Below are 14,390 nucleotides of genomic sequence, written 5' to 3' on the forward strand. Positions count from 1 at the left end.
ATGAATAATTCATGAAAAATGTTTGAATCTCTCAAAAGTGTAACTTTTTATGACTTTATGCGTTGCCTATAGGAAGTAACCATGTACTTTCCCCAGACTGTTATTCTTTTTAGATAATTAAATTATGACAATAGATCTGAGTTTTAATTGATCTTAACTCAATGTCAACAGAGGTTTCAACGAAAAAAAATATATATCTCCATCTCCTTAATAATCAGAAGATTGTCAACGTTGAAAAATTGTCGGTTTTAATTGTCTTGCCCTTACAGAAAAACTATCCATCACTCAATTAAAAAAACTATCGAATAATCTAAAATCTAAGTAGTTTCGTTGTCCAGAAATTCTCATGCAATTTCTAACAAAATTTCCGCCTGTTTAAATTAAAATAATAATTATTAAAGCGCACATCACACGGCCCTAGACTGATCCGTTTCACTGCTAATAGTTTCCATTCTCACCCAGTGCTTCGTAGAATTGGGAATAACGGATGTGGCATTAGACACAACAACAGATATTATTGGAACGTGAATTTTCACATCGTCAGGTTCAACTTGTTGTGGTCTGCTTGTCACTGTGACGAGTCGTTGATTCTCCTCCCTCTTTTCTTTGGGTCTCTCTATCCTCTCGATTTTTCCAATTGCTCCTCTGGTCTTTGGTGTACCGATCTCCGGGGTAGACAGGGCTGCGTTCAGCCTCTTTGTGATATAAAACTGGGGGCTGTCGGCATCCCTGGAGGTCGGAGTCAGCGAAGAGTTGGAGGTGTGAAGGAGTTTGAATCTGGAATTTGCTCTTTGGTACTCGATTTCACTAGCCCTGCTGCCGGGGAAAATTTTCAAAGGCAGCAGGTGAACTTCTTCAGTTCTCCTTTTCTTCACACTTGTAGTGGACGAATTGGTACCATTTTTGGGTTCTCCAATCGATTTCACTGCAGGTGGGACTTCAGCAGAGTCGTTTGATTTGCGATGATCGTGATTATTGGCTAGCGCCACTGAGTCTGTGCCGTTTGGGATAGGACCGGGTGATGTTTCCTGGCAAAATAGTAAAGAGAGAGTGAATATTTTAGAATTATTCGTTCAAGCCCTTGTTGAGGAGACTAGACTGATAGGGGAATAGGTTTTCATGTTTGTAAAGGCTCCTGAGGAAGCTCGTTTAATAATTGGATACCAAGTATAGCACTTAATAATTCAAATTGTGTATTACCCAGCCATGGGTTGGTGGAGCTTCTCCATGAAGCACAGCCACTGGCCAATGTCTCCCTCCGCATTCCACCTCGTACTCGCACTTTCCAAAATGAGGTCTAGGAGAAATAGGTCTAGAAGGCCTCGGTCTCGTCGGTTTCGAAGAGTACGGGAAGTACCACTCACTGCATGGTCTCCACTGTTCCGTGGAGGCTCCCACATAGCACCAGGGGTACTTGAACCCCTGGGAGAAACCACACTGATGCGAGGGCTCGCAACAGTAGTCCCAGGAGTCTGGTTCAGAGTCCTCAGTTTGACAGGACCAGAATCCAGCCTCCGGGTGCCTCTCACATTTCGTCCCTCTTTTGCAGGGATGACCGTTTACTGTGTAGTGATTGAAGACTGTTAGCTCAGGGGGAAAGAAGAACCTCTCGTCCTGGGAGAAGCTCGGCTTGGTATGGGGCGGGGGATAGTGGTATCCCAGGTCTGAATCTCCTGGTTTGTTGTGGTCTGGAACGTTTATTTCGTGGTAATAAGGGTCGACTGGCTTATCGTAGGGTTTGGAATCTTGTGACGCAGATGGAAGGTCTGCGGGGGTTGGTAGACTATAGCTAGGAGTTTCGTAGTCGTCCAGGGCTGAACACTTGGGCTCGAGCTCTTTGAAGACGTAGAGGGAGTAGTTTTCATCGTGTGTGTAGTCGAGACCTGGACGGAGGTCTCGAGTTGGTACATCACTCATGTGGCAGTTGTCTCCATCAAAGTCACCAGAAATTCTGGGGAATTGAGGAAAATAAATTGTCACGATTGTGATGCTTCCGGATTTAATTTGAAATTTCGTCTCTACTTTCGGGAGTTTTTGCCTTTTGTTTGATTCTCGAGGGTTTATACTTACTTATAACTAAAGGACATACAGGGTGGTGAGTCCCTTCCTGTATTTTCCCTCATGACAGTGCATTTCCGCCGGCAATCAGCCTCTGAGCTCACCTTAGCCGTCAATATAATAGCGTAAGGTGTTAGTTTGCAGGGTCTGTCGTAACCAGCATAGCAGGCTGCCATCATGTAAAGGCAATGATGTTGTTGTTTGTTGATAATAAATTATTTCTGATGATTGTGTGTGTCATACCTTCATCGGTGCGCGAGGGTTTGTAGTCTAGGGGTGGACGATTTGGTGCTGACGGGTCTGGTGAGTGAATAGGGGGACGTGGCTCACAACCACGACCAAAACTACCTCTTTCGTAGAGTTCGGCTCCATCCATGTCCTGCATTTTGTGGGGATCCATTTCGACAGCTGGCCAGTCACTCAAGTAGCAATTGGGGAGGCCATCCACCGAGTGAGAATCGTATCTTGAATCAAGAATCAATTGATCATTCAAATGTGTCTCGGACAAGTCAATTGATTCGCTTATGGACTTAGTTATGTACCTGAAGACAAAACTTCTGCAAGTGAAATCACTCGCGCGAACGCACTCAACTTGGCACTTCCCCATTCCCTCCACCCTCGTAGGCTTCTTCACCACCGAGGGGGGCATTCCAAATCCAGTTCTGACCCTCCAAAAACACTCTGGCCACAACGAAAAAATTATTAATGACTGGATTGAGCGTATGGAGATGGACGTTTCCTGTTGCGGTTACGATTGTTACAAAATATATGAGGGAAATAATTTTAATGAAGTCATACCATCCGGTGGACGCGGTCGTCTGGGAGTGGAAGGTAGACTTCTGTGGGTCTCACACCACTTTGCCTTTGCCATCGCGTAGATGTCGTAATCTCGGTCTGGCTCGAGGTCAGTGTAGAAAACTAGATTCTCGAAGGGCGCATCCGAGAGGAGGCAGTTGTCCGAGGGTGCTGTTGCGGCTAGATTATATCTTCATTGCGGATGAATAAAAATGACTATGAATTGCATTATTCATTGATCACTATGATTTTACAATGGGATTAGGATATTTAACGATTGCTGGACTTTCATAATTCATATTCGTTCAGATTGAAGTTAATAATAATTATATTTATTGTGCTTACCTATAAGCAAATGTCAAACAAGTAAATTCTTTTTGACTCTGACACAAGCTCTCACATTGTCCTAAATTAGCGGTGAGATAGCTCTTCCTGATAATGCCCCTTGCGAGTCGAAAGCCTCCAGCAGATCTGACTGAGCAGTCCCTGCGAGGAGCTGCGGGTGATATTTTGGGGGCTACGGGTCTTCCAGAGTACCCATAGGCACCCCCATAACTGTAGAGTGGTCCATAATTCGAGTCTTGCTCTAGAGGAGTTTTTGGATAGGACGGTTCGGGGCTCAACGGCCTTATCGGGGACTTGGGGGGTCCTGAGTCATATGGGTACCTTCCGTAAGAGGGGCCATACCTCTCGGAGGAGTCGGGTTTCGGTGGTTTCGCCCGGTCGGGGATGTAATGGGGCGAAACTTCGTTCGTAGCTAGATAAGGGCAACATAAAATTTTACATATTTGTCGCGAAACATTAGTTTTCTATTGTGGGTCAAGGACTTATTTTGAAATAGGCTTTGAATAGGTGATTAACAAATCCTTCAATCATCAATGTTTACACTCAGAACTCACATTTTATTTCTCTAATCGACTCTTATAATGATTTCTATACATTCGTCTAATTTAGATGATCCTACGATTAATACAGAACAAGGCTGTCAATGACCATTCAATCATGACACATTATTCAAAAATTATCGAAGTAATGAAAAACTAATAATGAGAAAAAATCAACTATTAATCACCTGGATCGGGAGTGTATCCAATCCTCCTCATAGGATACTTGTGTCCATATCTCCCCCCTGCATCCATCCACATTCCATCTCCAGGTCTTCCATAGGAGTACCCATTGCCACTGTACCCAGCATCGGAGGGTCTGGAAGGCAGATATCGAGGAAATCCCATCATGGATCGCCGGGCCTCATCCTGATGAAAGTCATCGGGTCTGGATCTCGTCTGGGGAAAGGACCTCCAGTTGTCCTCGAGGGGTCTCGCAGGGAACTGAGGACGATGTGTGGGTCTGATGACATCATTGGGACCAGGTCTTAGCCAGGGATCGGGATGTCTGTGGTCATGATCGGTGGGTCGGGGGACGTCGAAGGTCAGTTTCGTCTGCCCCACAAAGGTGCCCCCATAAGGAGGGGAGCCAGGACTCATTGGTGGGGCCGGGGTGATTCCTGGAGGGATGTAGCGACTTCCTGGATCTCTTGGAGCTGTCCAGCCTGGCCTGTGCCCCCCGGTATCTCCTCCCCACCAATTCTCGGGGGCTCCTGGGGCATCTGGTCCTAGCTTGTCCCTCCGGGACTCACATCTCCGTCTCGTCCAGTCCCTCTCGTAGTAGTCGTACCGGGGATCGGTTATAAAGTCTCGGTTTACGTCCACTCGGCTCGGTGGCATCGACACCAACTCGCACATTCCCTTTGCGGCTGGGTAAGGTCTGGTAACAGATCAAATGATTTGACCATTGATTCAATACGAGTGAAGTGTTTTTTGCGAGGACTGATGACACCAGTCAAATTACATCCGCAGTGATGCAATTGAAATGGAAATAAACAATGCTCGATTGCATACTCTACATGCGTGCAAACGTCATTATGGAATAACCCAGATACGTCTCGTTTCGAGTGCAGAAACATGCCAACCGTGGATAATAGCCGTGATGGGGGCTTTGGGAGGTTTTGTTGGATTTATGAAAATTAATTTTTTCTTTTTGTTTTTTTTTTAGGTATGTTGCTGAGTGGTACTTTCAAATAATCAGAATGCGCAGAGCGAAAAAGTCAATAAAAGTCGTCACAAAAAAAAGAACATTAGCGGCTTTACCTGAGGAGGTAAGGGTTATTTTACTTGCCTTTTTATTTATAAACACTCGACTTCAAAACGATGTTAACGTGAATCTTAATTGTCATATGTTGGCGAAGGGTTAATTTGATTTTTAAACCAACTTTTATCGTGTTTTATTCTATTAGGAGAACTGTAGGTAGATTATTGGGACAAATTTCGTTTGTTACTATTGAACTGACTATTACCAATCAAAATTTGGTAATTTGACAGTTCGTTGCGCTATTTGCTTTTTCATTTTTTAATGGGATAACAGGAACGATTCAGAAAGATTTTAACAATTTTAGCGAGTGCTTTTGGAAGACATTAATATATCGTGTTGAAATGTCTGCAAGTCTCATGCAAAATGATGTACATTTGTCAATCGACAACAAACTGCTGTTGCTTACCGGTAATTAAAACCCTCACATGTGAATCCTCTCTCGTACTCGCACATCCGGTGACAATCAAGTAGCCTCTCGCACTCCATCACTCGTTTTACGTAGGAATCGATGATTCTTTTGCCGGATAACAATCGTCGAAAACATGCTATAAATTTGAGATATTATAATCACTACATTGAAAACAAGTGACATTTACACAAAATATTGTAGAGCTTTGGATTGATGAACTTACGATCATCACAATCAGCATCGCGCACGATAATAACGGTACCCAAACACAATGATTCGCTGAATAAAGTCACAAAGTAAATTAACCACCACATTCTGCCGATTTCCAATCACTAAAGATGTTTCCAATAAATAGTACACAAAATTATCAATTCCTCACGGTTGATCGTCATCGAATGTAATTGGTGAGCACATTAACTGGGAGTAAAATTCGAGTATCTGGTGAATAGCGATCCGAAGACATCGCCAAGGATGTCGGTACAATTGGGTGAGTCGAAGAAAATTGAAAAAATAACAGCAAAATTACAGGTTCGCATCGTTTTATATGGAAAAGTGAACGTTTCCGTGGGAATAGTGGGAGGATCAAGTAACTAGGGGAGGAGTAGCATACGATCATCAAACCCAGTCTCTACTGTTCACGTAATAACAGTGATTTTATCATCTCATTGTCACCTCCCGAGAACTAATCAGTATCATAATCAGTTTCAAATGATTTCGTAGCAATTTTAGTTCCTCCTTTGTGAATATGAAACGAAAAAATTGCATTGGAGTGAATGCTTAGTGTTAATTAGTCCATTTTTTGAGACAATTTTTAATGCTTCAACATTTATTCCATCTACCACACACCCCAGGAGCCAAGAAAAAATCCCATCCTCAGAGGAAAAGCTTTGGTTAAATATAGTACCCTTTTTTGCGAGATTTCCACTTCAGGCCGGGATTTAAGTTCACGCGATTGAATTCTCTTGTCTTCTCTTCAACTTGTCCCAGTGCTGAGATCATTTCTGCGGCGCGATAATAATTATAAATTTCGATAGATTTCCAAAGATACGATTTTGAATCCAGTCACTAATAACTGATGATTTTTTTAAAAGAAATATGACATAATAATTTTTAGAAGGGAATTGAACCTTGAAAGCTCCTTGAATCTTCCAATTATTTCAGGCAGGTATTTTACATTCTTAAACTCTGACTTCCACATTTTTCTCGCCACCGCGAAACCGAGTCACATACACATAATTGGTTCTGGATTACAATCACAATAATATCCTGAGTCGTTAGACAACGATAGCTCTAACAATAAAGAAAATATGGGGGCGATTCATTCATGAAAATCCACACGTAAAAAATACATCAAATCTTGACTTCCCAAACGAAAAAAAACACATCGGTTTTGCGTTCATATTTTTTTTTCTATCGCAGGGTCATCCCCAAAATAATTGTCTTATTTCCTGTCATGATATCATAAGGTTCCAAACAAAGAAACCAACAATTTTCGTTAACAAAGGATTGAAAAATTCTCCAGAATGACAAGATCAATGAATCCCCTAAAAATTAAATTTGAGAGACTCCAGCTCGGAAATTTAATTATGGAATATGTTTATGAGGAAAACCTCTCATGTCAAAACTCTTACATTCAGCCGACAGTGTCCCTTTGTTCTCCCCTGGAGATGAGATATCGAGACAAATGTACCTCCAAGGATTCAAATTAAAAGATTCCTCGAATTGTTTATTTCGATTTTTTCGCCGGAAAATTAATTAAATCAATGGAGAAGATCTCTAATTACAAAGAAATGTAGATACCACCGAGAATTTTACATAACTAATTACTCGATTGAAAATAAATGACGGAGACATCCTGACCCATCCCACCATGAACAAGACGTCAAACCATCATAAGAAAGGAAAAATACCTAGACATTTACGTTGTTCATTAACAACGTAATGACGTCGTGCTGTATTATTCTCTGTTCACGCCGGCACACCGGAAACGCCCCGGTGAAGAGTGACGAGAGAGTGAGAAAGAGAGACAGCGGAGAGATTCACGAAGCGCGAGGGGAAGCGTTTAGAAACCGTGTCAATGCCGGCGTTTCCATCTGCGATTCGTCGATTAGTCCAGTGCAAATGAACAGCGGATACGAGTCAATGTGCGCGTGCAGGCCATTTGCACTTACTCGAGTCACGCCAATTAAATCGTTCGATGTAACTCACCTTTTACCTCATTTGTCGGCTCGTATGCGCTCGGATCAGGTACATCGTTTTGATGGATTGACGGACGTTTTATTGATGCACTGGGAAAATTCGTTAAGTCGAAGGTTAATTGATTATTTCCGTTGTATTCTCTTAAATACATCAGTGGAACAACAAGGAATGCTTAAAATATTGTAAAAAAATATAAGCAAAATTTCTAATTGAAATGGATGACGTGGCAAAAGGCTGGAATTTCATTGATCAATTGAAATGTTACAAACGTCTCCACTGGAACTTGACAGTCTCCAAAGCAAAAAATTCAATCAAACGTTTCTGACCCTCATAAATACCCATAATTACCTTGGATCAATCCAAAAATCATGGGCATCAGTCAACCTCTGGCCGAATCCCAAAGTATCATCGAGTGCACTGACGTAATCATTATCATCATCTTGAGGTTTTTCCTTTTTTAAAACCGTTGACACTGGGAACTCCCCAAAAATTTTTTGAGGAATTAATCTTCTCCCGAAGGTGTCCCCGAATTTCTGCTCCTCAATTATGAATAAATCGGAGTTACCATTGTGGTCTTCAAAATTATTGTAGTAAGGGCGATGGAAGGGGTTGTGAGAACCGATTGGATAGGGCTTCAAGTTGTAAACCCCTTCTTGCCAGTCGAATGGAACCCTATTTTTCCATTTTTCATGCGACTTTTCGTTGCTCCAGGTCTCGAATTTCGTCTTTCCCTCATCTAATTTCTCCTCATGCCCATCACTCCTATAATTCTTCTTGTTATGAAGAATATCAGAAGTTCTGAGTTGATCGTCACTCATGAAATCAAAAGGGGCGGTTGGTCTGCTAATAATTCGTACGATTCCACTGCGATTATTCCTGTTTCGATTGAATACGGAATTCTCAAAGGCAGTCAAAAGACTATTATTCCCGAACAATCGCTGAGCTCTATCTGAATTAATGTTGAGCTGTCCAACTCCATTTCCAGGCATTCCTGGACCATTCTGGGCCATTGGAGGTACTGAAGTAATTGGAGTTGTGGTGGGCATGCCAACTGTCGTTTGGCACCCCCTCAGCGAAATTTTTCCTTTGCCATAAACATCATAATTAGGGTCTCGTTGAATATCCATTGGGCCTTGAGGTGATCGGCTTCCCAGGACACAGGACCCATTCCCTCTATTTCCGACTCTACAACAAGAATTCGCTTCTTCATAAACTAATTGCTTTCATTAATTTTCCTATCGAAATTCCAATTTCCGGTGATGAAATTGCTCAAACTTAAGGACTAATTAGTTTCCAAGAAGCGCACCGGAAATTTCATTAAATGAATTTAATACTCTGACGTTGAATAAGTGAAGAATCAGCTTTAATGAGAAATGAAAACAAAGAAACTTGAAATCAACTTCACATCAACAATTTTTGAACCTTCACGAATGTTTTGTACATCGACAAGGTCGTTGAGATTGTTAAACCTCATTGTGCCTTCAAAGCATCATCAACTTACCCGAAACTAAAGGAGCCACAGGAAGTGCCGTTGGTCGAACAAGCGGCTTCGCAATCCCCAGCAGCATTCGCTTGAATTGTTGAAATAACTAAGGAATCAACGAGACGAGAGCCAATTGATACCCTAGTGTAACAATCTAATAAAAAACGATAATTAATTTCCGGTTTGAATATTTTGCAACTCATGTTTTTCATTCCAATTATTGGATAATTAAAGATCCGATGATTGGAGTTTCGATTGAATCTGCGAGAATTTACCGGGAGGAACGACGAGAAGCCGGTTGTCAATTGTGAGATCCAGGCTGTGGGCATTATTCAAGAGAGTTGATAATAAAAGTAGGAAAATGAGATAAACTCGGTTTCCTGGAATGTTCAGGGTTCTATCCATGTGATTCTTCATATCCAGTGGCCAGTGGAAACTGTGACACTCTCATGGCAGTTGAAAACTATTGTCTTTATTCTTCAATTGATTCTTTTACGATGCACTATTTTTTAAAGGCTTTATTCCGCGATTAAATACTTGAAATTATGATCACAGAGAAAGAAAAGTTTTAATTCGCCGGCACATGTCGCACATGCCCTGGAATCTATCTGCAACAAATTGCGATAATAGAAATTACAGATCACCAGGATAATTTACTCAGTATCTAATATGACAAATAATTAGTCTACAAATCCTTGAAACTCAAAACTTTTATCTGTGATATTAATTTATACTTAAGGTGACGATGATTTATTGTTACTATAACACTTTATTAAAATTCGATTTTATAATCCGATTTGGTTTATGCCATCGTGAAAGCTCCCCAATTCCTCAAATCAATTGATTTATTCCACTTTGCCACTGCACTTATAACATCTAATGTCCTCAGCAACAGGCAAACTGGATTCACACTATGATCTTCCAGTCGTATTACATACTCCCAATTAAACCTCCAGTTCACATGAGCCGCCACAATTTCCCCAGGAATCTTTTGTTATACTTTCTCGTAAGAACAATTGCCCCGACAATGTGCTCTGAACTGAAAGCATCGGGCAATTGTATCAAACCTTTATACCCATTCGAAAAGAGTGATTGTTCATCCTTTAATGACCCCCTACTGTCAATTCAAATCCGGACATTAGGGCACCTGAAAAGTGTCCCAGGTGCACTTTTAGAGAGTCGCAAATGCACTGCGCTTCACTAGACTTCCAGGAACTAATAGTAGGGCTCGAAAGAAATTCATTCTATTGAGGATATAGTTTTTATTAAACGAAAAGGGAGTGTCATGCCCATTGGCATTCTTTCCTCTTGGGTAATATCGTAATTACGAGGAGTTTAATCGCTGCACTTTGATGCAACTGGAGGTGTGACAAGATGATGGCGACTTCATGACGCTCAAGTCGAGTTTTAGTGTCCATTGTTTCTTTTGTGAAAACGTACGGGTAATGGGTATTTTTCAAACGTTTGAGAGGAAGAGCATCAAGTGATTTGGATCATTAGGCGCACGCAATAGCAGCTGGATGATAATTATTCTCTAACGAAAGGAAAAGTGGAAAATATTATCGAATTCAGAACCAGGGGTCGGATGGGATAGAGTTAGTGGATGGATAAATCAGGTGTTTCGCAGACGATTTTTCTGACGCTTTGGATACTCCCGTCTCTGGGGCTCAGATCTTCATAAGTGAAAATTGGAGGAACATCCAAAGTGGAGGGCTGGTCATGCCTGAAGTATCACGGGGATACTGTGGAGAATGACGCATCGTTCCTGTTTTTCTTCTCGCTCCTTAACTCCATACGCGTATTGTTTTTATTCTTTATCGGTTTACGCATGAAGGAATCAGGCTCAGGCTCATTATTCGTACTTTTGGGGCTTTTTATTAAATTCGACAATTCTGTTGTCACCATAGTGATGGCTAACCCTTTCTCATTCTGCTAATTAGTGCTACTAGTGCTATTACTGCTAAAACAATTCGTGGTAGACTGATCAATTCCCATTTTTCGGTGAATCTCCTTGGAACCCGTTTATGGAGAATAAATTTCGCTGAGTTGAGAGATCTAATCAGCAAAAAGAGAATAATTATTCATGAGAAAAATTGAAGACTTATATACACTCAGCAGAACTGAATATCTGCCAAGTTATTTCAGTCTTCATAATCCTCTCTCCCAGTGAACACAACAGACACTACATCCCCGTGGATTTCATCCATCGACATCCGGTGAAGGATTAACTGCGCTAAGAAACCGAATATCACATGTGCAAATCGCATTCTACTAGTCTCTGACTACACCAACCCGACTGGAATGAATTTTTAAATACGTCAGCGTGCGATGATAGGTATACGTGAAATTATATGGGAAGAGGGCCTCGGCTGACACAGCCGTGAGAGAAACAGAAATTTAGGATTTATTCCTTTTAACGCTTCGACAATTGCGTCGGCGGTAGCTTTTTTCCCAGGGAGATCCTATTTATTCATTTCAACGCCACCTTGGACATTGTATGAGCACGATGACCTCATGAATATCTTTATCTCAGCCTCGATTTATACTGAATGTGTGTTCATACTCTTAAAATTATTGCACATTGAAGAATTTAATGAACTTAATTTCAACGTTTCAACTTTGAACGACTTAAAAAAATGTAGGTAATCTTGAAACAATGCAATTAATTTATTTATTAAATTGGAAATTCATTCAATTGGGCACTTAATGAATTAAAGATGGTAGAGTTGAAAAGAAAGAAGATGTTTAGTTTTTATAAATGCAATTTTAATCACAAGTTAAATAGAAAAATAATGACTTCAGATTTATACAAAAAAAATTGTACGATGAAATCATGCGTTCTCAGGGTCAATGAACAGAGGATTCGCAAGGTCTAGGTCTATTTAAATCTAGTAATATACAAGTAACCACAGTCTCTCCTAAGTTTTTGGAATAAGTTCAACAGCAAGCCGGCGGTCTCTCATTGATTCCGTGTGCAATTGATGAGTTGGCGAGGCTTTCCTCACTTGATGGGGTCAGTGGGTACTCGGAGTCCCAGCTCCCAAAGCCTGAACTCGGGGAATCCTCAACTCGCAGATGTGGCGAGTCAGTTTTTCCGTTACTTAATCTGGGGAGACAGAAATTCAATAATTTTACACATGAAATGAAATTGTTCGCTGACAGGATTTTACCTACGTGGCCCAAAATGATTTTAGAAGACTTGAGATTTTTTCAGTATTTATCATGTGAATGAAATTTGAATTTCCCCACTAAAAAATTGCCCCGAACGCTCTAGTACTCTTCAATTCAAATCGATTATTTACCTCAAAAGTTCACAAGCAGTAGTCAAGAAGACTTTCTCAATCCCCTCGTCATGCAACGCTGAAGTTTCATGATAAGCAGCACCAATAATTGTCGCATACTTTCTCCCCTCCTCGGGGTCAACAGTCCTCTGGTCAGCCAAATCGCACTTATTCCCCACAACCACAAGCACCAGGGGCTCCTCGATATTCCTCTTCAACTCATTCACCCAACCTTTTATCGCTGTGAATGTCTTATACTGTGTGATATCGAACACTAGCAGTGCTGCGTTAGCATTTCTGTAGTACATAGGCGCCATCGATCTGAATCTCTCCTGTCCGGCCGTATCCCATACCTGTAGTTTTACTCTTGCGTCCTGGAGGTTTATTTTACAGGTGAAGAAGGACGCCCCTATCGTGGGACTGGGTCGAGTTAAGTCTCCAGCGTACCTGGTTATCATACTTGTTTTTCCGACACCTTAAAAAATTAAGAAACAACGGAGTTTCAACAAAAAGTTGAGATATTTTTCGATAAGACTGTTTACAGACTAGATCAAATTCTAGGACGTTTTTGGATGAATTTTGAACGTACAATAATTTTCATGAAGCGGATGAATTCGCTGTACGGATCGTTCCATAAAATTTACCAATCGTTGTTGAATCATATGAAATGTTTTGTATCCACAACGATGAGTCATCACACGACTGATTTATACAATTCGTTTTTCATTGAATTTGAGTTCGACTGCGGATTACGTGTCACAGTAAAATTTTTATTTTCTTTCGGCTATTATTGAATGAAAAGGAATGTGAAAAATTCACTTCTCCATATCAAGTTGACGCACACCTCCAGATAGAACTTCTTTCGCTGAAATAATTTTTTTTTCTCTGCACAACTAATGCCAATCGTTAATGATAATTCTGATGTTTAATTACACTATTAGATAACCGGTATTTTAATAAATCGTTATGTCAAATCGACTCTTCCGTAGGAATCCTAAGATTAATTCAATGACTGTTGTCAAATGTCTCGAAAGATGATCCAGGATTATCTCGCAACAGTCACTGGCCCCATGTGATAACGTCTCGAGCACCAGCGTTTTGCTTTTGAATGTTTCACGTTGGATTTCGTTACAGGTTATGTAATAACATTGATTACCGTTATTATGATACTTAATACTTATAGAATTGACTGGAAAAAAATTTAACGAATGGCTATTTACTCACCCTGCGAGCCCAGGACAACTACTTTGCCCTCCAGATTTCTCATGATTTCTTCCTCGAAGTGTCAATTAACATAGTCCCTTTATGAATCCGAATCTCTGACTCTCTGGAGTTATTTCCTTGTCGTTATCCTCTTTTCCAGTCAGGGAATCCCTTTTTCTCTCAGTACTCCCCACATGTGGAGAGTCACGGCTCCATTGTTGATGCCGACGCAGTGGTAATGGTAACCTTGCGATCATTGACAGAACAAGGTGGAATAATGAGCACAGTTCGGGGGGAGGGGGGATGTAAACTGTCAACAGAACGAAGAGAACACGATATTGTGGAGTTCTGGTGACCTCTTGTGGGACGTTGGGGACACACGAAGAGGAGAACAAAGTGTCGGTATCTTACCAACTGTGAGTTGAGGATCTGTCTGTTGTTTAGGAGAGGAAAAATGTAAATGGAATTGATTTTCAATTTATGGAATTTGGTTTAGTGATGAATTAAATTTGGTAAAAGATTTTCGAATATCGAAAAAATCGCAACTTAGTTGGGAGCGATATTATTTATTGAGGAAATTGTTCGGTGAATATTTAAATTAATGATTGATTCAATAATTAACAAGATTAGGGTAGGTCTGTGGTTATTTGTGGGCTAGAAAAGTTGGATAACAATTTTGTACTATCACTATTTGATAATTTTATTGTTAATCCTTCTGTTTGGTGTAATGAATTCGCAGGGTGTCAATGGTAGATATATAATTCCCAGAATGATGGGGGATATCGGCTTTTCAATCATTAAAAATTTAATCACG

The 14,390-nt window shown here is 40.8% G+C and overlaps 2 protein-coding genes across 3 annotated transcripts; both read right to left on the reverse strand.

Moving 5' to 3' along the window:
- Nucleotides 1–222: 222 nt before the first annotated feature.
- LOC135162066 (uncharacterized protein) lies at nt 223–10,138 on the reverse strand. The gene is made up of 13 exons (XM_064120162.1): nt 9,368–10,138; nt 9,111–9,246; nt 7,958–8,794; nt 7,619–7,698; nt 5,408–5,546; nt 3,926–4,617; nt 3,199–3,610; nt 2,857–3,044; nt 2,601–2,739; nt 2,302–2,522; nt 2,071–2,227; nt 1,201–1,951; nt 223–1,028 (listed from the first exon to the last, which is right to left on the reverse strand). The coding sequence occupies exons 1-13, from the start codon at nt 9,507–9,509 to the stop codon at nt 408–410; spliced, it is 4,515 nt and encodes a 1,504-aa protein (XP_063976232.1). The 5' UTR covers nt 9,510–10,138; the 3' UTR covers nt 223–407.
- A 1,698-nt stretch (nt 10,139–11,836) lies between these two features.
- Nucleotides 11,837–13,860, reverse strand: LOC135162255 (ras-related protein RabJ). 2 transcript variants are annotated; one of them, XM_064120494.1, is made up of 4 exons: nt 13,598–13,860; nt 12,963–13,474; nt 12,395–12,848; nt 11,837–12,198 (listed from the first exon to the last, which is right to left on the reverse strand). In XM_064120494.1, exons 2-4 carry the CDS (start codon nt 13,066–13,068, stop codon nt 12,030–12,032), a joined length of 729 nt encoding a protein of 242 aa, XP_063976564.1. In that variant the 5' UTR covers nt 13,069–13,474; nt 13,598–13,860; the 3' UTR covers nt 11,837–12,029. The 2 variants fall into 2 exon arrangements, with proteins under 2 accessions (XP_063976564.1, XP_063976566.1); XM_064120496.1 differs by lacking the exon at nt 12,963–13,474 and having other exon boundaries at nt 13,598–13,857.
- Nucleotides 13,861–14,390: the final 530 nt, after the last annotated feature.

This window comes from Diachasmimorpha longicaudata, chromosome 5 (genome assembly GCF_034640455.1).
Source record: "Diachasmimorpha longicaudata isolate KC_UGA_2023 chromosome 5, iyDiaLong2, whole genome shotgun sequence".
In the NCBI taxonomy this organism is placed as follows: Eukaryota; Metazoa; Arthropoda; class Insecta; order Hymenoptera; family Braconidae; genus Diachasmimorpha; species Diachasmimorpha longicaudata.